Genomic DNA, 27,996 nt, shown 5'->3' with positions numbered 1-27,996 from the left:
TCGTGATTATTCACCAGTTGACAAAGGAGAACTAAATCCCAATTTTGGTGAAGAATAAAACAAGTGACATTTATGGGAAAAGGCAGACTGAATTGCTGTGTCACCCCTAGTCTCATCCTCTGTCAGAAACAGAGGATTTCAGATTTACACAACACTAAAATGAGCTATGACAAACAAGACAATACATTTGAAGTGAATTGTAACAAGTGTATCTTTAATAATATTTAGTGTTCCAATTTTCTCTTGGAAGAAATGCAAAAAGGCACTGGACAGGTTGGTACTGATCTGCCTCAGCTTGAACAAAGCACAAAGTTCCTGCTCCCCTCCAAAAACACCCTAAAAATTATAATAATTACTTCTGAGGATCAAATGGACACTTTGAATAATGATTTCCAAGTTAAGCTTTTATTTGGCTCTAGGGGATCTGAAGACCACATTATGCATTTAATGGGGTGTGACACATATTTAAGTTTCATTACATTTTTTTCTTGTTTATGTCACTTTCAATCAGCTGAAGTCTTTTTCTACATATTCTTAAAATGCTCTTGGCTTTTAAAAATTCGTAATTGACCTTTTCCCAAACTGAAATTAAAAAGGGTTATAAACAGTAGATCAGAAAATGAGAAATTTGCAAGTTAATCAAATTAAAATTCAAGATGAGTTTTAATTAGGTCTTATCAATGTAACTCAGCAGTTTCAAATGCGAGCATAATAGTCTTTTTACAAAAAAAATGCAGTGTAAGTCAAGCTAATAAACAAATATATAAAATGCACATAAAACAACAGAACTGAGGAATTAATTGAAATTAGGAGAATATGATAGGAGTAGTGAAATTTGGGAAGTTTATCTGTGTGACTTGCCTGTGGGTTCTTCAAGTGGCTGATTCACCTGCACACTCTTTAAACTGGTAAACAGTGCTTTAGTAATTCTGTTCCAGCTGCTGATGTGCTTTCAAAGCAGCCATATCCTACAGCAAATGCAGCCTGCAAATTCCACTTTTATTTCTACTGAAGACCAACGCAAGAATTTCTGCTAAAACACTACCAGCCTTATGGAGTAAGCATATTAAACAAATCCATTACATGGCATGAATAAAAGTATTTTGCATCTTTTCCACAGGAAAGGTTCAGACAAAATTCTATTCTGCTCAGAACTCCAGACTGGGGACTGGGCAGCTTCTGCTTAGCATGGTTTCCCTTTTAGGTTTTTATGATTTGTTGTTTCCTGTGCCATATTGCAATCTGTGTTATTCAGGATCTGTCTTTATGATATATTATGTTTATACAGCGTGTAGCTGATCAAAGCAGAAGGATTTAAGCACAGCAGTAATAATAACCACAATAAATGTAGTAGAATTTAAGAATCCTAAATCCCCAGGTGAACTCGATTCTTAGTAAGAAAAATTACTGCAGTCTTTACTTGGGTTTTAGATCAAGAAAGGATGACATGCTACCCGGTCCTAAATGTAACCAAAAAGATGAGAAAGGCTGTGAAATCTGACAAAATAGTCTGTACTGTATCTCATTTCTGTTATACCTGAGATTTGCTTTAATAGTCAATACTTTGAATATCTCAAAAGGAGTTTATGCCCTTTAAAATATCAAAATCACAAAAGATATTCAACTACCTCCAGAACAGTTCTGCCACCAGTCTCACAGTAAGGAATTCAGGTATCTTTTGCCTTAGGGATGTCATGATAAAACTCCCGTTTTTCTAATGGTGTGGTTAATTTACCATCTATATTCAATATTCAGGGAAATAATTTTAAGACAAAAAGAAATCTCTGCTCATTTTACTGGATCCATGCCTTGCATTTCTCCCACACCTCTGAGTAAGCTCCTTTCAGATTTTTGTTACTCCACTGTTTCTTTTCAGAATGTAAAACCCATGTGTCAAGCCCCAGCCCACAGCAGCTGAAAATTCTGTCCTGGTCCTCTGAGCTTTCACAGCATCTTTGCCTGCTGCTCTTTAGGTTCTCAGCCCTACAAATCCTCTTCCAGACTCCAAGGTAAGAAATCCCCATTCCAGTTATCAACTTTTGCTGGTGTGTTTGAGTGTGCTGGGAGGATGCTTCTTATTTAGTCCATAGCTTCACTTCTAGCACAACAGAACAAATCAGACTTGTGTGAAACACCAATGAAAATCATTCAGATAATTCCCAGTTTGCTGCTGGTTCTCTCCTGGAAAATGTTAAAATGCTTTTCTTTAAAAAAGCTCTTTTTTCAAATCAAATATATTGTCATGACGCAAAAATGATAGTCTGATTATTTTTTTTTAAATAATCTGAGCTGAGAAGACTATTCAGTAAAAAGCAAACATTCATCAGAGGGTGGCATAATCCTGAGTGTTAACAGGAATATTCCTGAGTGTTAACAGACTGCACTTCCCCAGCACCTGTGACCCCTGAAGCACTCATCAGCTTAATTTGCAATCCCCATGCACAGGCTGAGGTCGCAAATCACAGTGACTGGAGTTTATCATGATGTAATTACCCTGGTAAAATTACATTGACTCAGTAGCAAATGTCTTCAATTACAATTAAATTACAGGGACTACTCAGTAGCTTAAACAGATCTTCTTGACAGGTTTGCACACTGGGAAACATGACTAATGTAAGATTTCTCTGGATACAGCACATGGTGCACTGATGGGATTTTTTTTTTTTTTTTTTTTTTTTAATTTGCTGACTACTCCCACATTTTCATCACATTCCAAACCTGCAAAACCTCCTCTTCCAGCACTAGCTGGAGCAAGCAGCTGATAGCAGGCAGCACAAAAGCCTCAAGACCATTCAATAAATGCTACTCAGACAGGTTTGACGTGAGAAAAACCTTCAGCAGCTCTGTCAGCTTGGTCCCATCCCTTCTTAAACAACCCTGAGGGCTGTGAATCACGTTCTGAGGCAGGGGTTTCACTGGTCACACAGGTGGGGTTCGTACTCACCCTGGCGCTCTGGCCGGCAATGAGCTGGTCATCCTCGGTCTGGACGCTCGTGCGGCTGCGCACGTCGTAATCCTCCTGCTCGAAGTCTGAGTCGTCCTCCAGCTCCTCAGGGGTCTGCAGGGACACACAAAGGCCACAGAGAGGAGATGACCGGCTGAAAAAGGACGCGGAGCAAGTCCCCTGCACAGTGAGCTCTCATTTCATTGACTGCCAGCCCAGGAAATGCTGTTCTGTTCTCCTCTGAAATGAATTTGTCTGCCCCAGCAGTCAGGGAGTGAAACTGAATTGTCTTAAAAATTAAATTGTTTCAACCCTAGTTTTCTTTACAAATGGCATTTGTCATTACCCTGCCACAACTTTTCTTGCTGCAATATCTCTTAACACTGTTAACATGATGAATGCAGTTCCAGGAACAAATATCCTTTGGAAACACTAACAACTGGAATGCAGTATTTTAAAATAATGTTATTTCATATATAAATGGTCGCTAACACTATTATATTACTGGAAACTACATGTAATCTTCAAAAGAGAAAGTAAATACCTGGGAAAAAGCAACTAACATCGTAGAAGAAAAATTTATCAAAGCAAATAAAATATTTCCTATTGAAAGAAATTGTAAATTATGTCAAGTGGTTTTGAAGCAAACATGAAATTTATAATCTGTGTAATGTTGGTTCACATGATCCTTTTCATATACAGAGCTTTGGAACTCGACTCATACTCCTGCTGAGACATTGATGTCTTCAATGCTGATGCTACAGATGAAGAGAAAGTTTCTTGGAAGATTTACTAAATCAAGTTACATATTTTCAGGCTTCAGATTGTTTAAAATGTTGGAAGGAGGGAGAAAAAAATAATTGATGGATCTGTTCATTTGGAGTTTTTCACCATCTAGCAAAAAGTTTTGAGAAAAAAAAGTCCTTATTTATATTCAGAGAGACAGTCTCCTTAAAATCAGTATTAGTATGATATTTAATATAGAGGGTGCAAAAAAGTGGAATCTTTAGAAAGAAGATTATATTCCATTTTATGGTTGAATAGCATCTGGTAAAATAGCCTAAGTTCTGTGGGTACCAGTCATGACAAAGGTATGAAGGAAAAAAAAAAAAATAAAAAGAAAACCACAGTAACTGTGGAGAAATCCTCACTTTCCTGGACACCCATCACCCCCAGTGACAGCCTGGAAGGCCAAGGCACTACAGAAGAAATCATCCAGGCTGGCATTTGGCGCTCGGAGGCAATGTCAAGTTTCCCAGCAGAGGTGCTAATCACTGCCAGTTGTCATTACAGCTCTGTCTGGGGCTGCTCACTCACCAGGAGCGGCTCCAAACCCTCTAACAGAACACAGAGGAACCTTCTGGTGGTATTTCTGTTCCAGCCTGGCTCCCAACACCAAGTGCACATCCCTGTTTGTAGCTGCACAGTGAAGTGCACAGGATGGGGAGGGTAAAACACAGACATCCTGGTGGGACTGTGAGAGCATGAATTAAATATGGGCTTTGGTGCTGAGCTGGAGGAAGAAATAACCAGGTGTGACAGTGTGGTAATGAACTTGCACCTCTGAAGAGAGGCATGCACAGAGAGAGTGTCTAACAGGACAGGTGTTGGAGAATTTTGCTCAGAAATGGCTTATAGAGTTTTGTTCAGACATGCCATAATCATATACAGCTGATGGAAAAGTAAAAGGCAGCTGTGAGGAGCAAATTCTCAAAGCCTGTTCCTGTAAACAACAAAATTCTCCGGCACGTTTATGTAAACAGCAGAAGTTCTCAGGTTGTTTTTTAATAACAAGTAAATATCTTGTCCTTGGATAAGTTTTGGGAAAGCAAAAGTGACAAACATGGAGGCCTTGAGAACCACTCATAGCAGGGTGAGAAAACAAATCTTGGTTTCAATAACAAACCACAGATACTGAAAACAAAAGGAGGGATTAATGTGTAATCTGTAACCAATGATGAGCTCGGGTTTTGCAATATGTATGAGCTCAATTAACACTGTTATAAAATGTGCATGATGGATGAATAAATCGGAGTTCGATGCTGATCAGAGGATGGGTCGTCTCCCTTCGCTTTCTACAGACAGGCAGGAGAAGTTCAGATGAAAAATGAATTTACCGTCTCTCTACTGTCACAGGTAAAATAGAAGGATTGGTACCCATCCAATGGTCTTGTTTTCCAATCACCTTTAATCTCTTTGTTTTCTCTGCTCAGCTGCCCGAGGGCAGGATGAGACCTTCAAATCTGTCATAAACAGGCAAGGTACAAAGAGAATCCTACAACTCCCTGAGCAAAGAGTGCTCTCTATCACAAGGCTCAGCTGTTCAGAACAACAACAGGGTGCAGAGCTTCAATAAACCAGCTGGCTCTTCCCCATCCTCCAAGTCCACTCAACGAGTTTCACTGGTCATTACAAAGCCAGTACCCTTTCACACCCCAAATATACTCCTCTTAGTTTCTTCTGTCTCCACTTTTATAAATAAGATTATAAAACATAATGTGCAGTCCTTTCCAAGTCCTTTCATAGTCAAACTTGAAGTAAAGATGTAATATTCAAAATATTACATCTCAACACGGTAACCAGTAAGGACATGCGGCTGCCTCTTAAAAAGAAAAAATATTCTGAAAATTCGATGCAAGGACTTATTCTTGAAGAAATATCCAGAAAAAAATGCATTGCTGTTACTGACATTCATGATCTTGAAATCTGTGGCCTTTAAAATACTGAAATTTAATGGGTATAAATGTTGAACTTAGAGAAAATGTAGTGCAAACCAAAAGGGCAAGTAATGCAACTGTTAGCAATATACTACAAGCATAAGACATCTTCCTATTCCCCTCTGCACAAGTGAGATCTAATTCAAAGTGATCTTTCAGATTCACTCTTTTCATGTTTTCAAGTGTGGTGAATTTTAAACTCTCATTTTCTTCCCCAAACAGCTGCATTTTGCATTAGGGTGAAGAAGTGGGGTTACCTTTTATCTGTTTTCTGCCATTTTGAGCATTTTCATGCTTTTCACCACTGCACCTTTGCTTTGTCTCAGTTGATCCCCTGGAGATGCAGCCCATATAAAATAAAGTCTCCCTTTTGTTTAGACACAAAGGTACCAAAAAAAAAATTATATTGAATTTGACTTAAAGGACAACTCTTAGCAAGGCCTTCTAATACACCAGAATGACTCTAATTTTTGTGCACAACTAACAGGACCTTGATATTTAAAACCTTGTTTCCAAGACAACAGAGTCTGAGATTCCATTTCTCTGAGCTGGAAGATAGAAAGACGGATTCTGTCTTGCAGACACCTGGATTTATGGTCACACAAACATAGGAATCACAGATCTGAGGTTGGAGACAGCTTCCAAACAGAGCTGACAGCCACCAGTGGCAGAGGAAGCTCAAGTAATATTCAAAACTAATGGATTTTATGCACTGATTGATTTCAGCAGGAAAATGGACCATTTTCATCATTTTTAATATGTTTTGTAGCACAAGCCATAAGAGTTCCAAAGATTTTTTTCAAATAGAGTATCTCTACTACACACAACATTCATCTAACTCAGAGGAAGTTTTCCAGTGAAGAAGAATCTTTCAGATTCTTTCAGAATCCCAGAAAAATCACACAATAAATATATGCTTTCCTTATTTGAGATGAATGTTTTATTTCTAATATGAATGTGGTGACTTTCAACTTCCAGGCATTGGAACATTGGAATATATATATATATATATATATATATATATTTAATATCTCTCTGGCTGTTTGATTGAAGAGCTTGCTGTGAACAAAATATCTTCCATCTATGTCATTTTTTAAATCTTTTGTGACTGCAGTATGAATACGTGAATTATACAAGTATAAGGAATAAAATGGCATATATAAGCAGATTTATGAATGCTATTTGTTTCATATTTCACCAACTCAAATGTACTTGATGAAGATAGAAACCCCACTTTGCTATGCACTTAAAAATTGTAAGATGCAATTACAAGAATTTCAGCACTGTGAACACCAAGCCAAGCTAACCTTGTAATGAGAGCAAAGACTGGAGAGATGAAAAGATACTCCTCTATTTTTTACAATGAAAATTCCTTCTAATTCTAAAAGACAAGGAGAAAAAAAACCCCAGACTTTACAAGGTGCTTTTAAATCCAACTCCATGCTATTCTGTACATTGTTTTTGTACCACCGCAAGCAGCACCTGAGTGCCTCAATCAGAGACCCTCTCTCACTGCAGGTCTTCAGTTGTTTGGTGATTTACAGTAAAATCTAACACTTCAAAATCAATCTGAGGAGCAGCAGGCACTCAGTGGAAACACTAGACCTCACAACACCCTTTGGAGATAGGATGTTTCAAAAGATGATGGGATTCTGCACCAAATCTGGTTTTACAGGGGACACAAAATGCTGCAGCAATTTGGATTTTACACCAATGGCTGCCCCAGAGGTGATGGTGGCTAAACCTGACGAGTCTGGCAGAGGAGAAGAGCATTAATACACCCAACAGTTGAGCATTAATACACTCCACAGTCATTTTTGCTGAGGTTTTTCTCCCAAGGACTGAAAATCCCTTAATGACATAGTAGAGTAGAAATGGAGGTAATAATAGAATGAAATATCCTGAATTGGAAGGAGCTCACAAGGACCATCAAAGACCATCTCCTGGTCCTGCACAGGACATCCCCAAGAGTCACAACTTCTTCCTGAGAGCATTATCCAAATGCTGAATTCTGAATTATCCTGAATTCAGTCAGGCTTGGTGTGAGAGACTGAAATGGTTAATGGCTTAAACACTGTTAAGAAAGGACTTGGCCATTATGTCAAAATTATATAAAGAAGCTGTGAGCACCAAAGCCCTGTTCAAATGTGCCTCCTGAGGGGAACTGGGCTGTGAGTTAAGCCAACTTAATCTGTCTGTCACTCTTTTTCTCTCCCACCCTGCCCTTCTTTTTCTTCCTCTCTCTCTCTACCTCACACTACTGTTAAATAAAATCCAGCTTCAGCATATGGTCTTGTCTGCACCTTAACACAGGCAGAGGCATCTCTCTAACAATTTTAATAACCAGAACTCAGCACCTGGTGCAGTGACCACTTCCCTGGGGACCCTAATCCAGTGTCCAACCACCCTCTGGGTGAGGAACCTTTCCCTGATATCCAACCTAAACCTCTCCTGACAGAGGTCCAGCCATTCCCTCATTCCTAAGATGCTCCCAGAGGGCATCTCCAGGCATCCCCCCAGAGAATCAAGTTCACAGATGTTTAAAATCTACCCTGTAACATGAACTAGACACGGCAAGAGGGAACACCTGGACGTTGGCTCCAACAGTGCACTCCTGATCCAAACAAATGTAATGCTCAGTTGATGTAGATGCCTCTAAATAAGAGGGTGCTAATGGCAAAGGCCCTGTTTAATACCAGTAAATAAGAGTAAATTGGCCTTGGAGATTCATAAGAATGAGAAAAGTTGCCATTGTGAGTCCTTCTGACTGTAGAGAGGGTTTCTGGCCAATAACTGAGGGAATTTCATAGGCAGCTTTGAAAACACAAAGTGCAATTTCGTCCCTACGCAGTAATAGGGAAGGTGTTGGAATGAAGTTATTATTTTCCTATTTTATTTCTAGGTTCTATAATTATACTCTTAAATTCATTTATACTACTTCTTAACTTGTGAAAGAGATATTTTTCTTCTGTGTAGATAATAATAATTCTCGTCAATGAAAAACTAAGTCTTCTTTCTCCTTCAGAGGGACAATAAATTCTCCCCTTTTGAGGGAAAAAGAGAAGAACAGAGACTATCCACCCTTTCTTTCAGCTTACTAAAAGTAATAACACCAACCAAAATTAATTTCAAAAGTGGTTTTATTTACTCTCTGGAATGAGGGGACTCAGATAAATTCAATCTTTCACAGCTTGCACTCAAACAATCACTGCCTGAAAATAATTGTGTCAGATGCTCTAAAAAGTTTGCAAGATTGGATTTTTTTTTCCTTTTTTTGCAATTCTGAAAAAGTTTTATCACCTGAATTAAAGGGTGCATAATATTTGACAGATTATTAGATGAAAATATTCTAAAGGCTTTTATAGCCTCACCCTTTAATTATACATCCCATTTCAGTGTGAGATGTTCAGATGGAAATGTTAAAGAGTATCTCAAAGTGAAACTAATTTTGTTTTCTACAGCAAATAAGGTTCTGATTCAGCAAACTCTGGTCTGTGTAAGCTTATATATGTGGATTTTTCCAGTTAACTCACATGGATAATGAGTCCATTTATGTGCTTTAGTTCTCTGCCTGGGTGAGGAGTATTACACTGAGCTCCATAAATAAGTTAATTGTCTGAAGGCAAAAATAAATCTTCCTAATCTGGGCAAACAGAATTCATTAACTCAGATCATACAACGGGTGGAAAGCCATAGTGATCTAATGGCAAAAGTAACTTGGGATTTTCCTAAGGAGACTGGGAATCCTGAATGTTGATCAGCTCTCCAGGTACACAGAACTGTCAGGCAGTGACAAAGGAAGTGATCAGGCCTTCAAAATTCAAGATTTAAACTTAAAAACCTCTCACCAGGATGGACATCTCACAGCAAACTCTTGGGGATAACTTTGATGGGTAGAGGGCTGCTGGAAGATGGAGCTCTGTGTAGAGGATGGAAAATCCTGGGTTTGTAGGAGATCCCACCTGATGATTGAGTCTGTGCCACAACCACAGTTTGAAATGACTAGAAAAGATTAAAGTGTGCTAGGCAGTTGTTCCTGTCCTAAGAAAATTTGGAAATTGTTGTTACTAAGGAACTGGAAAATCAAAGGGAAAACAGATGCAGATCTTTCATTTCCCAGAATTGTAGAATGGTAGAATAGTTTGGGTTGTAAGGGACCTTAAAGTTCATCCAGTCCCACCCCTGCCATGTTCAGGGACACCTTCCACTGTCCCAGGCTGCTCCCAGCCCTGTCCAGCCTGGCCTTGGGCACTTCCAGGGACCCAGGGGCAGCCACAGCTGCTCTGGGCACCCTGTGCCAGGGCTCAGCACCCTCACAGGGAAGGAATTCAAGTAAAGATTTCCCTCCCCTTCCCCTTTCCTTCCCTGCCAATCCTCTGACACTGCACGCCCAGAGAACAGGATGGCTTTGTCCCCACCACAAGCCAGGACAATAATTCAAACCACCTGGGATAAGCACTGGGTATGAGAATGGAATTTATGTTTGGCAGTTATAAAATTAAGCCTGTCAAAAGCTTTTTCTGTAAATGTTAATACATAGTGGCAGATGACTAAAATGGAGCTATTTTGGAGTGTTCCAACTGCCTGAAGTCTTACATCAGTGCCATAATACACTCACAAGCACAAGTGCACACTACCTGTTTGCTCAAAGGGATCAGTTGACATTTCAGCCCTGTTATTTGCCTCAACAGATTCCTCTGTGATTTTCTCCATAGCTTTACATGTACATGGCTTTTATTAGGGCAGATTCAAGGCAATTTGGGTTTCAAATAACAGTTTCAGTTGCTGAAGAGATATCCAAACCAGGTTTGGTTTGCTGTTTTTCTTTTTTAAATCTTTGTCTGCTGACTAAAGTGAAAGTAACACACACCTACTATCACAATAATGATGTTGGTATGTGGTGTCTTTTATTTGTTTATTTATTTTATTAAAAGATGTCTAAAAAAATTGAATCAACTGGTTATTCAACACTGAAATGACACATTTTTTACCTTGGTAAACATTCAAAACCATCCCTGCAGCAGCAAGATAATTTATTCATTTAGATTTTAACCAGACCTACCTCACATCCCAGGCAGCACACATACATTGGGAAAAAACCCCAAATAAACAAAAAATCCCCACAAACTTCGAAGAGCTTGGCAAATTAATCCTATTACTATGGAAACAGTAATGGAGTTTGCATCTATTGGCAGTTGTGATCAAATGTTCCAGCTGATTAACATACTAATTGTGATTCATCCACTAAATAACCTCTTTATTTACTAATTCTTTTGCTGTCGGATATATACTTCTGTTTCACGGATGTTTCAATGTCAAGCTTTTCAATGCCAGCCTGGTGCATGTTTCAATGTCAATATTTTCTGCCTCACTACGACACGAGGCTGATTCCAAGGAGCTTCTGCATTCCTGTTATCCACGAGCCCTCCCTGTAAACCCCAAAACTTTTCATTTCCCGGGTGTTAGGCATACCCTGATCATGAGGACAGCTTTCCTGATGTCCCGGACGCCGTCATAGACCAGGCGGGAGGCGTCGATGAACTCGTTCTCCTCGAAGGGCTGGGGCACGTTGGCACTCAGGGCTTCGATGGCCACCTCCACTTGCTCAGCAAAACGTGGCATCACTGCGTTGGACACAAGGAGAGGCAGCAGGGTCAGATTTGTGTTCTCTCTCATGAACAATTTGCTCTGGGGCATGGATGGTTTCCAGGAGGCACGGCACACACTGTGCTGGAAATCCCACAGGGAGTTCAGGGATGGGTTTGTGCCCGCCCTGCACGTGGGCAGCTCTGGCATTTTATCTGACAGCATGGAAATAACCATCCCTGTATCCATCCCTATATTCTCTCCTCCAACTGTGCAACAAAAATTAGAAAACTTCCTTCCAAACCTGTGATTTACTAACTTTTAAAAGGCTGCAAGATACCTGAGCAGGCAGTGAAGTTCATTTAATAGCTTTACAACCTGTAAAGAGCACAGCAAATATTTGTATCAAGTGATCAAAACAAACTGTAGCCAATATGCCTGCTAATTTACATAATTTACACTCTAGCTCATACTAATAATAATTTTATAAGAGATGAAATGGAAAATCAAGGATATACTTTTGTGAAGACAGCTAAATGAACCTTCTGTTTCTTCACTATCACCATGTTTATAACACAAGACAAAACCATAGATATTGACTAAAAATATTATAAACTGTGCTATGAACTTATTTAATATACAATCTAAAGCTATTATTTACTTTGGTAAATGGTTTCAGAGCATTGCTTGAAGTAGCAAGAGACTTTTCTTCAAATTTCATAGAAGATTCCTTTGAAGGCATAATCACTTTCTGCACCTTGTGTTTGCAGGAAAATAATTCTTCCCTAAATCAGTCCTCTAATAACTCAAATCCAGATCCTACAAACATGAACATCAGGTCCCACTGATTATACTGCATTCCTGGACTTGTTTGCTCATCTTAAAAATTTAACAATAATATTGAAGGACTATGTTCATAGAGGACAAACATAATCAATGTTTCATTAGAAACCTAGATAAAAAGATACAGTTGAATTAATTCTTAAGAATTTAGGGAACTAGGGTCAAGTTTATGATTTATAGAGAGCCATCTTTTCAACATATTCATATTACTTTTATTCTAGCATTTAGGTATCCAGATCGTGTATCACTGACTTTATTATTTTGGCAATATAATTAGAAGAACAGGAAATTACGATTCCCACAACAGTTATTGCCTTTTTTGTTTGTTAAAATATTACCTTTTTTGCCCATCTTTTCCCTAAACCCAATTTTTAGCACACTTATTGGTAACCCGAACCCAGCTGATGAATACAAAGGGGAATTTTCAGTGTTTTTTTCATCAAGAGCAGGGACATTCTTTCCCAGGAACTTCTACTGTGATAGGAAACGCTATTTTCTTCTAAACTAAATGTTCTTAAATTTATTTTACAGAATCTGACTTAAAGTAAAACCACAAAAACACATGATTTAAGAACAGTTAACATTCTGAAGAAGTGGCAGCAACCATGAGCTCAAACTTTCTGTTTCTGGCATTTAAATATTACGCACTGGATGCAAATGAGGAAACCTTTAAAGGGATACGGGGATTCAAATAAAGTTTATACATCACTAAATATATATGTGTATATATATCTGTTCATACAGACAGATGAAAGAACAGATTTGTGTTTTCCATGCAGATAATGTTCAGTAAGTTCCTGGGATACACTGGAGAAACAGGAAAAACTGATAGCAACAAAAGGCTTTAAAAAAGTAAACATTAACAAAACATTGCCAGGCAGACGGGAAACATTTTAATTACAAAGGAGTAAAAGGGAGATGAAAGTTTTGGAAAGCGTATTTATTAAATGCATATATCAAATTACCTTAATTAATAGAACACTTGAAAGTGTAGTAGGAGACTAATATGATTGCATAAGGAAGTCTCAAGCCTGAATATCAAAAAGCAATCATTAAAAATACAATCTAAACAAGTAAACCTAAAGAAGAAAAGAGAATTTATTCAGAGTTGTTGCGATAAAACAAGTAACACTAGAGATGCAATAATGAAAACAATTTAAAAAAAGGAGGTAAACAACCCTAATATTTAGGGTTAAATTAAATTTAACTTTAAATTTCAGATTATAATTTCCCAACTAGCAGAGGTGGTCAGGTATTTGATATAATTGATAGCAGGTGCAACAGGCCTGAATTAGGAATGGGCAGTTTGAAGAACATCTACATAAGCATAAGGAAATTTATCTTTTACCTCTGTGTTCAAGTTATCAGAGTATAGTAAAATTTACCCTATAGTTTTTAAGAAAAAAATGAAAGCAATTTCTGAACCTTTTTCAGTGAATTCAAGAAAAACATTAGTGGTAGAAATTCCAGGGATTTGGAAAAAAAAAAAAAAAAAAAAAGAAGCATCTATTTTAGATGCAGGTATATAATCTTAATATAAACGTTCTTGTAAAGGTAGAGAAGAAGGAAGATTTACAATATATTCAACATAGTTTTAGTACCCAGAATTAAAATCAAACTTGACATGGAGCAATTAATGTTTAATTATCTGTAAATAATCAGCAGATGCTGGACAGGCAACAGATTTGTGGCAATAAGCTGCACCAAGGTTTTAGAATATTTCCCTTGACAGGGCAGAGATGGGGGGAGCAGGTACAACACAGCTGGGTTTGTCATGGCCACGTGTGACATTCTCAGAACAAAACAAGGGAAATTTAAATTAAAATGGTTGTAAGGTGGAAAGTTACACTTTATTCATATTCCTGAACACGAGGTATTAATGCCTGACCACATTTATTGGCTGTGGAAGCTTCTCTGATCTGTTCTGACTTTGCCGACCTGGCTATAATTTAGCCCCTAATTTAAAATATTACATGTAAACATTATCTGCTGTTTCAAAATGGGAATAGATATTAAAATACTTTATGACTGCTTGCCTGCCAATGATATTATTACATCAGTGCTCACTTTTGATTGGGCAAGCAAGGAAAAACCACCTTTAATAGGGGGCTATTACTTATTGCTTCTTTAAGCATATGTTACCATTTAATGCAGGAAGTTTTTGAAAATTGAGAAATTTACTGTTCTCCAGTTAAGCTTATTGAGCTCCATGAAAAAAAACCAAAAAACCTCCAGTCTTTCTTCTCTATTTTCTACCACACAAAGAAAGATATTCCTGTGTCAAAGGTGAAAGAACCACAAGTAAAATTCAGGCAAAGGCGTTCCTTAGAATCTGGAGTTAAAACTTGCAAATGTATCAGACAGAGAACGATTCATTTATTATGCACAGAGAAATTGGCTATAAATTTTAGATTCAGCAGCAAATCAATACTTCTGGGGCAAAATTAAACATTGGTTTCTTAGTTTGAGCTGTGGCCTTGAAAACAGCCACACATATGCTTAGACTGAAAAATGTGGTCCATTAAAATCTCTCAGCCTAACTACATGAATTAATTAGGCACCTGCATAAATGTTGACACAATCAGGTCCCAAGTTAATAACAATACTTCTAATTCACTGACTTTGTCATTCCAACAAAATAAAGATTTGAAAGCCTTTCTGTAGATGAGTTTCCAATGGCACTGAAAGCAAGACCAATGCCAACAAAATCTAGGTTGAAAGGCTGCTGGAGAAAAATTTGGAATCAGAAAAGTTGAAATTATTTCTATTTTATCAACTGATCAATTCTTTTGAATTATACTTTTTTTTTTCTTTTGGCTGATGTTTAATAGAAACCCAACATATCACCATGTGTGAATTCATGCCTTGATCAAACTTGTATTTATTTTTTTGTGAACCCCTCTGTCCCACAAAGAAAATATTTTCTCTAAAGCTCTTGTTTTTCTCCCACCCACACATATCTCCTACATATTAAAGTTATCAAGTAATTACCTGTTTCCTAAAAATATATTTCCTGCTGACTTCTTCTCCTATGGCAATCAGTTTGTACTGTGATTTTTGTACTTAGAAACATCACTGCAAACTTTGTTTAGTGATATGGGAACAAAAAGATCCCTGATAGACAGAGAAATACTAGGTTACATAATAAAATTATTGAGATAGAAATTAAAAAAAATGTTTGGGCGTTCTTGTTCGTAGCATTAGAACAAAAAGTTTCATTAATATGCAAGATTAAATGAATGCCTTGCTGATTTATTGTACTTTTATGGCCTTATTATTTAGGAACTTGAATTCCTCAGAATCTTAAGTAGATGTGAATGTTCAGAAATGTGGAAAGGGATAATTAAGACGCAAAAAAAGCAATAAAGGTCAAGGACCCTTCAGGTGCACAGTTTCTAATTCTTAGTAGCATCAATGGGAGTGAGGAAATTTGTCTAGTTTTGTCTCACATCATACAACTCAAAGTTTTAAATCTTTCTTTATACCAGACAGAGAATAGTAGATGCTTCCATGAGAAAATTAATCACACCAATCCTACCTTAAAGACTCAGGTTCAGCAGGATAAAATTCTGATTTTCCTCTGTCACTGAACAGAGAGGGAGGTGTTTGGCTGTCGCCCTGATTTTTTAAGATTTTCTAAGCCTTCAGATGTTGACATCCTTGTAGCGAACTTTCTCACACACTTTTTATAAATAACTCATTGTTTTGCATTCCTTTATGGAGGAGGAGAGAGTTGATGGACTGTTGGTTGTCCAGCGTCATTGGAGAGGTGGCACTGTCACCCTCCAATCCACTGTCACTTTTGGAAAACTATAAATGCTGGAGTCAGAAAATAAACTTCCCTTTTTTCTTCACCTTAAGATCAGCGATGTGAGCTTGTGTTCTTTTGTGTCCTATAGCAACATTTGGCTTAGACCAGATTTCTGCTTTAGACAACCAAGTTTAGGCACAAACCAACCCCATTTGCACCAAATCCTGGCACATTTTTGGCTCTCAATCAGGCTGAGCACAACGTGGCTCCTTTCCATCCCAATCTCACTGGAACTGAAGGGCTCCCTGCAATATCACCTCAATTTTTGGCCAGAAGACAATTTTTGAAAAGCACCAGCAGAGCTATTTCTTAGAGCTTCATTTTGAAAAGACAAACACCTACTTGAGTCTTTTTAGAATCCAAGGATTTGGATCCAAGGGAAGAGCTCTTCTCAAAGTCCAGGGGTTGCTCCTCAGAGCTAGTCCTCAGACAAATCAGATATTTGAGCAGCAGAGAAGTGACTGCTCTCCTGTACCCACTGCACCAACTGTGCCCTCAAACCTTTGTATTTGCTTAGGCATTTCTATCCATCCTTACGAAAACTGATTTTCCCTATGCCATGTTGACAGAGATACATCATTTAAGGTGCAAATCACCTTATCTATGTAGCCCTTAAATGGCTTTAAAAATCTGGTCAGTTGTGGGTAAGATTATTCAAGAATGACATGGCAGTCTAAAGGTTTGCTAAAAGTTTCAGGATCCCTGAAAATGTCTGTGCTTCTCCTAAACATCATAGTTGTTTGCGTCACATAAATCAAGAAAATTATCTGGAATGACAGGCAGGATTTTAAACTTAAAATTATCAGGGGAGACTAAAAGGAAAGAAAAACTAAGAATGATCCATTATAACTAAAAAGAAAAACTAAAAATGATCCATTTTTCTCAGAGCAAAAATGCTCTGAGAAAAAAAGCTCAGCCATTATCCAGATTTAAGAGGTATTAGTATTAAACATTCACAAAGTTACAGCTTAAACATTTCAGGCCACTGGATGAAATTTCTTCTGTTAGTTTTTGTGTTTGTGTGGCTTGTTTCTTGTTTTCTTTTTGTTTTGTTTTAATTTTTTAATTTACTTAACTGAAGAAAGAATGCAGTCTACTGGGAACTTCAAGTATTTAAACTAGGTATTTTAAAGATCATTCCTAAGGGATATCTGACATCCTCTGTCAAAGACAGCACAGTTTCTCTGTTCCATTTGACAGATGAATAAGGAATGAAATATGATACCTTATTTAGCTCAAAGTGTTTGTCAAAGTCTGTTTCTAAAAGAACTGCACATTCCTTATCAGAAGATTCTAAATACTTCACAGAATGTTTTTAAGTCCTGATCTCATATAACTCACATTTCAGTCATGACTATTATATTGCTAATTGACAAGAAAAAGCTTTAAAAAAGTCTACTGAAACATTACATAACATATCATCATCAGAAACGTTTGGGTTGGAAAAGATCCCTCAGCTCATGGAGTCCAACCCTTAACCCAGCCCTGCCAAGGCCACCACTACCCATGTCCCCAGGTGCCACATCCACATGGCTTCTAAATCCCTCCAGGGATGGGGACTCCATCACTGCCCTGGGCAGCTGTGCCAGGGTTTGATAACCCTTTCCATGATGGAATTTTCCCAATATCCAATCTAAAGCTCCCCTGGCCCAGCCTGAGGCCGTTCCCTCTCCTCCTGTCCCTGTTCCCTGGGAGCAGAGCCCGACCCCCCGGCTGTCCCCTCAGAGCCACAAGGGCCCTCTGATCCCCCTTTGCTCCAGGCTGAGCCCCTTCCCAGCTCCCTCAGCCCCTCCTGGTGCTCCAGACCCTTCCCCAGCTCTGTTTTGGGTAACAAACCCTGTGTCTCACTCTGGTGAAATGGTTAAAAGCCAGCTGTAAAATAATGAATATCCACATCTATAGCAGTTTGCAGTGAACACAAGACTTTCAGGAAGAATCAGGCTTCCTTGAATTTATGGCCAAGTCCTGACCCTCTGGCCCACCTAAGCCTTCTGGCACTTCCCAGAAAGCTCCAACTTTATCTGTGGGTTTATGCAACCCAGCAGATTCATGTGGGAATGGAAGAAATGGATTTTCCCATGTGCGGCCCAGGTGAGATGGACGTTACAGAAATCAATGGCACGTCTGGAGCTCTGTTACCATGTGCTGGGAGACAGGGGGACACAAACTAAAGGGGAAAACTCATCTTCAAACTTTGTTCTGACTGAACTGCATCGACAGAAAGATAAATGCCAGGGCAGGGGCCAGGTAAGTGCTGTTTGCATCCTGGCCACCACTAATTAAGGACAGGTCCATCCCAAAGTGGACAAAGGAGGGTAACAAATGTCATTTGTGTCTCACCACTTTCAGTCTCACTCTCCCCTCTCCCTGTGCAAGACTACACACAGTGACCACCTCCAAAATATTATTCCTGCCAAACAGAACCCTTCAAGGTAATATTTCAAATGAAAGCAAGCTCTTCAGAAAATTCCCTCAAGAAAGCCGTTTCGTGCTGTTGGACACTGAGTAGATTATGTAAAAAGCAAACCACCCTTCCTGGCTCAGCTAGAAATTTGTGTATGAATATGTAGGTGTGTGTAGGCAAGGGGATGCAAGGAATACCAGTGCTTTTATTTTAAAACATTATTGTACAGTTCACACTTGTATTCACAAAATATTCTGTTGGGGTTGGTGGAATGATATTGACTCCATTTCTCTGCCTATATTTTGTAGACCTGGTAAATTTCTTCCTACTTCTAACACCACCCTCCTTATTTTAAAAAATGGCTTTTAAGAGCACGAAATGTTTTTGAGAACAGATCTGAAGAGTGACTAAATAATACTGGTTTATGAAAATGGGCATTTCTATTATATTAACCCACTGGTCATCAAAGAAGGTGTCTGGCACATCCAAAATAGATAACCCTGTGTTTTTTAAACTCTCATTGAGTTGATTCACAGCTAAATCTTGAATTTTCTTTGATTATGTAATCCTTATATTGACCTTCCATTTCTGGATGACCTTTAGGTTTTGGAGAACAAAGTGGAAATATCTCCTTGGGGTTTTCAGTGAATATCCTCCTGTAAGCACAGCCCAACATCTTCAGCACTGATGTGAGGCTGTTGAGCATGGAAAGAAATATAATTTCTCAGCTGCCCATTACAATGCCACTGTTTTTCTGAGACAATGAATTAGCTCAGAACCTTTCTGTCCATGCAGATAATATAGATGTAAGTGTTCCATTTACCCAGAGAAATTAAATAAAAATATATTTTAGTCTTGTCTTTTTCTCCCAACCATCCCAACCAGCATTTACCTTTTGGAAAATTTTGCTGCTGCCTATTCCCCTGGTAATGAATGTACACCAACCACGGTGCTGGCCCTGAAGTGACACAAGATTTCCCTTTCTGCTTGATGAGAAATGATCACTTGTGCTCTGCCTTGTCACCAGCTCTTAATCCATCAAAGGCTTTAACACTCACCCCATGGTTACCTGGTTGCCAAACACCTGTGGGTGCAGCATGTAAGGGAAAGCCTTTGAAAATCTACATCAATTATGTTATATTCTCCTTTAGCACTCTATTCCATTTTTAAAAGTGGAGAGAAAAAGAACTAGCATTTCAGCTTTGAGCTACATGGTGATTTATTCATCTCTAATGTCTCATTTAATTGCTTTATAATGCATTTTATATGATTTCTTAGTGCATTCCTCTGTATATTGATCAGAGTTTCTCTAGTTAAAAATTCTTTGGATCAAACCAACAATCTTGGATGTTCTCTGGTCCTTTTGTAAAATATCTTTTCTTTAATAATGCATTATATTTTTCTTTTGTTGGTGGCACCTTGACCTTTGCATTTCAGTTTAGCAAAACTTTAAAGAAAATGCTACAGTACTTTGAAGAATAAAAGTCATAATTTGATCAGAACTCCTGGATAAATGATTTCATGTACTCAGGATGATGGTACCCATAAGTTCTACTATAACTACCTGAACTCCCATAAAACATGAATTTAGCATCATTTATTTTTTAAATAGGCTCCATTTCACATCTTTTAGCTCTCCCTCAGATTCAATATGGGATTTTTTTTTGATTACAGCTATGCTTAAATTCATCTTCTTGCTCCTACATTTTGTTTCCCTTCATATCACTGCTGAAAAATCCATCTTTTCCACATTTTAGTATTAGGTTTGATAACATCACTGAGCTGCCTTTTGCTGGTGATAAATATCTTTGAAGTTTGCCCTACTCACACTGATAAAACTCTCACAAGGCTTATTGCTGAATTGCCAGTAGTGCTGATTTTCAACTTCAACCCATTCTGATAAAGACAAAATAAAACAAAATTGTGTCAAAACAGAAGTCGGAGTGACCTACTTAAAACCAGTGAGTTACAAAGTTACTGGGATATTTTTAAAACATGCTAAATAGCTGAAACTCCAATTTCTGGTGTGAATCATAAGATTTCAAATTTCCAGTGTCCTTCACAGGAGTAACCCAAGTAGTATGGTACTTGCTGTTCCAGGATGGTTTCCAGACAGCCCAGTGCAAACTGGAGCAAAACAACAACAAAAAAATTTGTTGGGAAGTTTTCACTGCCTTTCCCAGGCAATTCTGGTCTTACTTGTTCTGCTCTTATCCCTTTCATTTCCCATTCACTTACTTTCATCACAACCCTGCAATTTCTAATCCAGTTTTCCCAGCTTAAATCCAACTCTTGGCCTTTAAATAATGTCACGGCTTTTTCTCCTTCCTGACCCTGAAAAATCTGAAAAATAGGATCTGGCCTCATTGCCTGTTCCGTGATTTCTTTCTTGAGACAATTAATTTTATTTGTGTAGAAGCACGGGCTTCTTGCCTTCAGTTTTTACAGATTTTGAAGCAACTTCTGAGTACACTTCAGTCTCCTCCTTGCTGAAGGCAATGGGAAAGTCTCAGCTGGCCTTGGTCACTTTGGGTACTGAGCAGGATGAGGAACCTCACTATTCAAACTAATTCTGAGCAGAATTATATAATTGTAATTCTGCTCTGTTTCCTCTTACTTCCTTCCCTTTCTTTTTGCCTTTATCCTTGTGTTTAACTTTTTCTTTCTTCTCTTTTCCCTTCCACCCTTCTCTCCTTTGTCCCCTCCATGGACAACTTGTAACAGGATGATCTCACAGCTTTCCACAAATCTGAATAGGAATATAACACTTAACAGAGGCACCCTAAAATAACTCAACCAAACAAAAAAAAAAAAAAAAACAACAAAAAAAACAACAAACCAAAAACCCACAAAGAAACAACTAAAAGCCATTGCAAAGCCAACCAATCAACAAAACCAAAGTCAACCTTGAAGTCCTGGTTTACACCTGCATGAGTAACATCAACTAAAATCAGTGAGTTTGGTGTTTGTTCCCAGCAAGCCCAATCAGCTCTGGGGTTTTATAGGTTTCATCGTGGATTTGTAAGAAAATCAGCAAGCAAAACCTAAGTTTTTGTTATGGTTTTTAAAGGAAAATAAAAGACCTCTATTTTAAAAGGACTTTAACCAGTCTGTCACTGCCTAAAACTGCTGCCAGAGAAAAGAATACAGCCTCTATCAAGTACTTGGCTTTAAAGGCATTTTGTTAGAGAGGCACAGGCAGCAAAGCACTGAAACACTAAAAACTCCACCCTATATATTCCAATGGCTGTAAATTAAAACAACAAACTAATAAACCTTGGAGGTGAGACTGGCTATTGAAGCAATGTTTGCAGTTTCCATTTCTCAGAAACTATCAACATCATTTTCATGAGAGATTAATTTTCTCCCCCCTAAATAAAACCAAACCAAACCAAACTAAACCATTAGCAACGTGCTTGTCTTTCCAAAACACTGCATCCCTATTTCTCCACTGTGGATCCAACCCAATACTCACAGAAATCTGTGGAAGAATAGGTTTAACAGAGGTTTTCCTTTTCTGAGTGGACAATTAAAAGCAAATAATAATTTTTTAGAAAAAGGTAATCTTCTTATTTCTTTTCCATCATCATTTAACTAAATTTTTCCCAGCTTCCAAAGGCACTTAAATTAAAATTAAATTAAGGTCAGCTAAAAAAAGAAAAACCAAACAAACAAAAAGAAAGAAGGAGTAAATATGAAAACAGGGAGATGTCCATGATTGTGCTTCTCATAAAGATTTTGATGTGCACATGTGTGGGTGGAACCTGAATCCAAACCAATCCAAATCAATAACTGTGCTATTCACATGCCCTCTGAACAGAGAGAAGCTGTGAGAGAAGCAGAGAAAAGAATGATCAAAACAATTCTTATCTCATTTGCTGCTCCTGTGCTTGAGCTCATGTGGAATGTGTTCTGGAGATTGTTCACCCAAGGGTTGCTTGATTGGATTCTGGTGGAATTGTTTATGTTAATTAGCCAGTCAAGCCCAAGCTGTGTCCTGGCTGTTGGGAGACAGTCATGAGTTTTCTTTTAGTATTATTTGTAGTATATTGTAATTTAGTATAATAAAGTAATTAATTAGCCTTCTGATGTCATGGAGTTTTGTGCATCATTCTTCCCTGCCTCGGAGGATCCTGGTAAATCTGATAAATCCCTGCCATCATTCCTGAGTGTTCGATTAATCTGGGCAGGAACTCGAGGTGAGGAACTGAAAGAATATTGAAATAAATGCATGGATCCATAAATACCCAGATCAGGGAATCACTGAGATTGGAAAATACCTCTCAGACCATGGAGTCCAACCCAGCACCATTGTGCTCCCTGTACCTGTCCCCAAGTGCCACAGCCATGGGGTCCTGAACACTTCCAAGGATGGGGATTGCAGAATGGACTAAATTCCATTTTAACCACTTTATTCTAAGGCGATGAAATGAGTCAGTTAATTCTACTTTTAATCATACAGAAATCATAATCAATGCCTTTGTAAATGGCCTGAAAAGCTGCAGATAGAAACTGTGCTCTAATATTAATGATCCACATTCACAACTGGCAGAAATTGTTTAAGCTTCATCAGCTTCATTGAATTTGGGCCCATTATGTCCCCTGAACTACTGCTACACAATTTGTTCATGATGCAAAGCTCTTAATATTGTAAAAATAATATTTTAATTTTTTTTTAATACTCACAAGTTTATTTACACTTTATAAAATAAAAAATAAGTAAAAACTTTGACTTGGAGGAAGAGGGACTTGTTAATAATTATTGAAGACCAACATTAACACATTGATGTTGTCAAGATGCACTTAGTCCAGAGTTTATAGCACTTAGTTATAATTCAAATTATATCAAAAAGTGAATTAAATATGGAACATAAGTATTTTCTGTGCATATTATTGATCTATATAATGGCACTTTATACCTGTCTGTGAAAAACAATTAATAATAAAATTTATAGAATGTTTGGTCACAAACTTTAGCTAAATATAAAGCTCAGACATACATTTTGTTTTGTTTAATATAGAAATCTTAATGGTAGGAAGAATTCTTCATAGCTCCTCTTCAACCAAAAAATAGCTTTAACAGAAGAGTGCAACAAAATATTTTACCATGTCAAACTGGCAAGATTATTTTCCTTCTATGAATTCATAAAACCAGCTCATAAACTTTTAAAAAGGAGCTAAATTTACAGTACTTATTCCACTGATCTCTTTTTGGGTATTAAAAACAGGCTGACATTAAGCTGGGGGCTACAATACCACGAGTAATATTTAATCATCCCCAAATCAGTTTTTAGCTTATTTTGTTGATTCCTGTTCTCAAAGTGAACACAGAGACTGCAGAGCTAGAACAGTTCTGCTTTTCCATCTCAGAGGGCAATTCTTGGGCTTTTGGTTCAAAAGTCACATTTGAAGTGTCCTGAACCGGTGTAATTTTCATTTGTTCCTTCTAAAATAATCTAAAAAAAATCAACCTCAGATGAACAAGTGCAAAGAGGCAGGGGAGGATCAGCTCAGACACCTCCAGACACCCACAATTTGTGCCCCTTTATCCCACCAGGGCACCTGATCAGTGCGTGGAGACCCAGTCTGTGAAGTCAATGAAATCGGGAGCATGATTCACCCCAACCCAGCCAAACCTGCTGCTTCAGATGAGAGCAGCCCTGCCTGCTCTGAATTACTGAGAGCACTGACATGAAGGGCTTTAAAATGACCAGCACAGACCTAATCACCCACTCTGAGATGTTTCCAATCCCTGCTCTGGCAAGGCAAAAACAGATTGAAAAAAGAAAAAAGAATATTTCTTCTCGCTCTATCAATCTTGCAGACTTTTCTACTTTTATATAATCTATGTATTTTTATTCAATCTAGCAGAATTTTATATTTTTTCAATCAGGTGGTGCATTTTCAGTTGCTTATATGTATTTTTCAATGAAAAGTTGTTTTGTTTAGCAACACTCCAGTCATCAGCAAGTACATTCACCTGCACAGACCAAAGAGTAATGTTTGCAGTGATTTTCTGCAGATGTATAATGCATAATCAATCAGCTCACAAGAAAAGGCTGTGTATTATTTATTCAAATCATAGAAACTTTGATGTAGTGGCCTAGTCTTGATGTGTTACTGAATTTCTTCTCTTATATGGCTCCTGTCAGTGTGACTTCTGCAACAGCACTGAGTGGCGAATAAAAAACACACTCCCAGCCATGAATTTATTTGTTTGTATCTTCTTTTCAAGAACAGATCTCAAAGAACCACCTGAAAGTTTTAAATGACTAAATAAGAATATTTCAATAATTCTTTCAGCATTGCACCAAACTCCCCTGTCACTATAGGACACAAAATAAAACAATATCAACATGCAGCTTTCTCAAGGTAAAAAAAAGAGTTTTTAATTTTTGACTCTAACATTTATAGATTTTTAAAAGTGACAGTGGATTGGAGGGTGAAAGTGCCACCTCTCCAATGACACTGGAAAAACTAACAGTCTATTAAATTTCTCTTCTTCCATAAAAGAATGTAAAACAATAAATTATTTACTTAAAGTGTGTGAGAAAGTTTGTTACAAGAATGCAAACATTAGAAAGCTTAGAAAAATGTAAAAAAATAGGGTGACACTTGTTGAGAAGGATGAAAGTTTCACAAAAAAGTGTCACAGATATGTGTGCTTAGCAGAAAGATTTTTGAATGTAGAATCTGATGAAGGAACAGAGATAGAAGCAGGTTTTGGTATAGAAGAAAAGAACTGCTGAGCCAGTCTCACTGGATAACCAAGGAGGCAAAGGCTGTGTTAGTGAGAAGGGGTTTTTATGGCTTAGAGCAAAGGATAAACCCATCCCAAACAAGAAGATGTTTTTACCAAGCACAAAGAGAGCACAGGCAAACAAGGCAGCAAATGCTGCAAGTAGAAAAAAGGTCTCAGAATTTTCCACTGCAAGAAAACTGAAAAACACCTTCTAGCTTAAACTGTAATGCACTGACTTTCAGTGATTGGAGAACAGTGACATGAATATGGTAATTACAGTAGGTATGATAGGCTAGAGATAAAAGTTAAGGCATAGATTGGTTCTACTGTATGAAGATGCTCAGCAAAGAAAAGTATAGAATGCATTGTAACCAAAAGAAAAGTCTATAATGCACTGTAACCAAAATAAAAGTCTATAATGCATTGTAACCCAAAGAAAAGTCTATAATGCATTGTAACCTAAACTCAGGGTCTGCAGGCCTGCCTGCAGCTGGAGCTGACAGCTGTGGGCACAGCTCTGTCACCCATGATCCTGGAATGCTGTAACATCTAAAATGTAATGAACTGCATTTTGGAGAGCAGCCTGGAGTCCCCTATCCCTCATTTCAGCTCTTGCAGACACTCACCAGTTTCAGAGAGCAGTTTGGTAGCTTCCAGCACCTTCTCGGTGTACACGCCGGTCTCGTAGTTCTCCATCTCGGCGTTGATGATGTGGATGACTCTGGCTGCGCGGCCCCGGATGGCGCCCGCCGTCCTGTCCAGCGTGTCCACGTCCCCCTCTTGCAGGGCAATCACACACTTGTTCACATCCTCCAGGATGTGGTTCTCTGCAATTCAGGTTAAAAATACACCTGGTTCAATCGCACTCTTCCTCACAGCAAAGCTTACTCATTTGGGCAAATGTCAGTATATTAAAAAATGGGTATCTACCTTTATCCGGGCTGTAAAACAAAAGCTCTTCTGTGATATTGTCACATAACAGTAAAAATCTATGTGATATTTATCTTTAGTAGGGACTGGGCTGTGTGTCCCAACCTGTAATTCCTTAAAAACCACTCACATTAATTTCAAACATCACACTGAATGTTATCATAATGAAATTGTGATTTAAATGAATGCAAAAGGGAAAGCAGTCAAATCTTCTGTAGATTCTCTAATAAGCACTTGGGCAATTTTCTGAAGGTGAATTTACACTCTCTCATAAATGTTTATTACATTTGGCTCATTTTTGCCTAAGTAAGTCAGGAAAAAAAAATCACATTGAAAAGACAACAGAAAATATCCTTTGTAGATAGGACAAAACCTGGGCATGAGCAGTTCACCTCCCTCACTCCATCTATGCCAGAGAATAAACTGGGAATTTCTAATAACACACCCTTATAATTATATGGGACTGCATAATCTGAAGCAAGAGATGACAACAGTGACTGCTCAGAGGAGGTGACACCAAGCACCTTAATTGGATTCTTGGGAGATGCATTGTTATTTTTCTGGCTCTGGATCAGGCCATCTCCTCTCATGTGCTACAGCATCAGAATTTATGTAGTTTTCTCATATACAAATTATATGGAAGCACGAAGAAGACTCTGACTAGGTCAGATATTATTCTCTGCAGTCAGTAGAGTCAAAAATAATTTTACTAAGACAATGACTGAATTTCATATTTGACCAAACCCAATCTGAGAAACTCAGTGACTCTAAACAGCAACTTGATTTTCTGCTAGAGACACATCTGACACAAAAAGGAAATGCTGTTCTTTGTAGTAGTAGTAAAACAGGATTAATCAGTTCACCAACTGTTTTTTGTTAATTATCCTTTGCCACTAGAAAGAATGACTCACTAATCTTCACAGTTATAAATTCTGAGGTTGGATCATTTGAGGGTTTCAGAAGTGTTTTACATGATGTCGCATTTTACACTGCAACAACTTTGGATGGAAACTGAAAGTCCCCTGAGCTGTGAATTTGAATAACTTGCAAGGCAAAATTCTTTGTTTAAAACACTCCCTACTCAGAATAAAGAAGCAGTGCCTTGTTAAAATTTTTCTTTGCTGTTTCCATTTCACCATCACAAAATTGCTCTTACCATGGCACAAACAAATTTTGCCCAACAAGAAGCTATATATGAATTAGTACAGTGCATTTGGAATATGAAATAACTTCTTGAAATTATGGTCAGCTTTCTTCAGGTAGCCTCCAGATTATTAAAATATACCATCAAATGTGACGGTCAATATGAAGAGGAAGAGGTGCCATTTTAGGAGGTACATTTAACCAGATAGTGGCATTTTGAATGCTTCACTGGTTTAACATCCAGAAATAAAAAATACTCTGTGTAAGCTGAGGCTTCCAAGCTTTACAGCAAGAGCAACAGGATTTCTATTTCCTCATGTTTAACAGAGATGTCTGTGCAGAGAATTAGGAAAAAGGAATCTGAACTTTACAGAAATAATAATTCTCAGCTGCCTTGGAAAGTTTGGATCTAAGGCAAAACTCTGTTTGAAGGAATTAAGATTTGAGAAAAAGAAAAGAAAAACCCCATCATCCATCCAAATTACTTCTAGTTTATGGATACAAGCACTTGGAATAAGCAAAGTCCACAAACAAAGAAGAAAATGGACATTTGAGTCAAATTTCCAACTCTGGCACATGGGCTGGATCTGCAGTTTACAGCCTGGTCATCCCTTTCTCTCAGAACTAGTTCTGCCAGACAGAGTTTGTCAGCTTCAAATCTCAAATAAAAATCAATGTGCTCCCATATTCTGAAGTGCCCTACTGTTCAGAGAGCTCATTTTCATTTTCTTGCAATGCCTTGCAGGAAACACTTGCAGGGCTGTTGAACAGAGGAGTGTAATTAACTAAACCAACTAATTTCTCTGTTAATAAGGGTAACAGGATGCAACCAAACAAGATAAAGAGGGCAAGAAAAGAAAGGATTATTTTAAATTA

At 38.0% G+C, this 27,996-nt stretch overlaps 1 protein-coding gene across 3 annotated transcripts in view; it reads right to left on the bottom strand.

The window, feature by feature from the left end:
• Window positions 1–27,996, bottom strand: part of CTNNA2 (catenin alpha 2) — a 478,676-nt gene that overhangs the window by 34,986 nt on the left and 415,694 nt on the right. For all 3 annotated transcript variants that reach the window (XM_058024127.1, XM_058024126.1, XM_058024128.1), the window contains 3 exons: window positions 25,674–25,874; window positions 11,134–11,285; window positions 2,945–3,058 (listed from right to left, as the gene is read on the bottom strand). In XM_058024127.1, coding sequence (XP_057880110.1) covers window positions 2,945–3,058; window positions 11,134–11,285; window positions 25,674–25,874 — 467 coding nt within the window. The remainder of the gene's footprint in view (window positions 1–2,944; window positions 3,059–11,133; window positions 11,286–25,673; window positions 25,875–27,996) is intronic.

The sequence above is a fragment of the Melospiza georgiana genome, chromosome 5, assembly GCF_028018845.1.
Source record: "Melospiza georgiana isolate bMelGeo1 chromosome 5, bMelGeo1.pri, whole genome shotgun sequence".
Lineage (NCBI taxonomy): Eukaryota > Metazoa > Chordata > Aves > Passeriformes > Passerellidae > Melospiza > Melospiza georgiana.
This window is presented reverse-complemented; position numbering and strand designations above follow the sequence as displayed.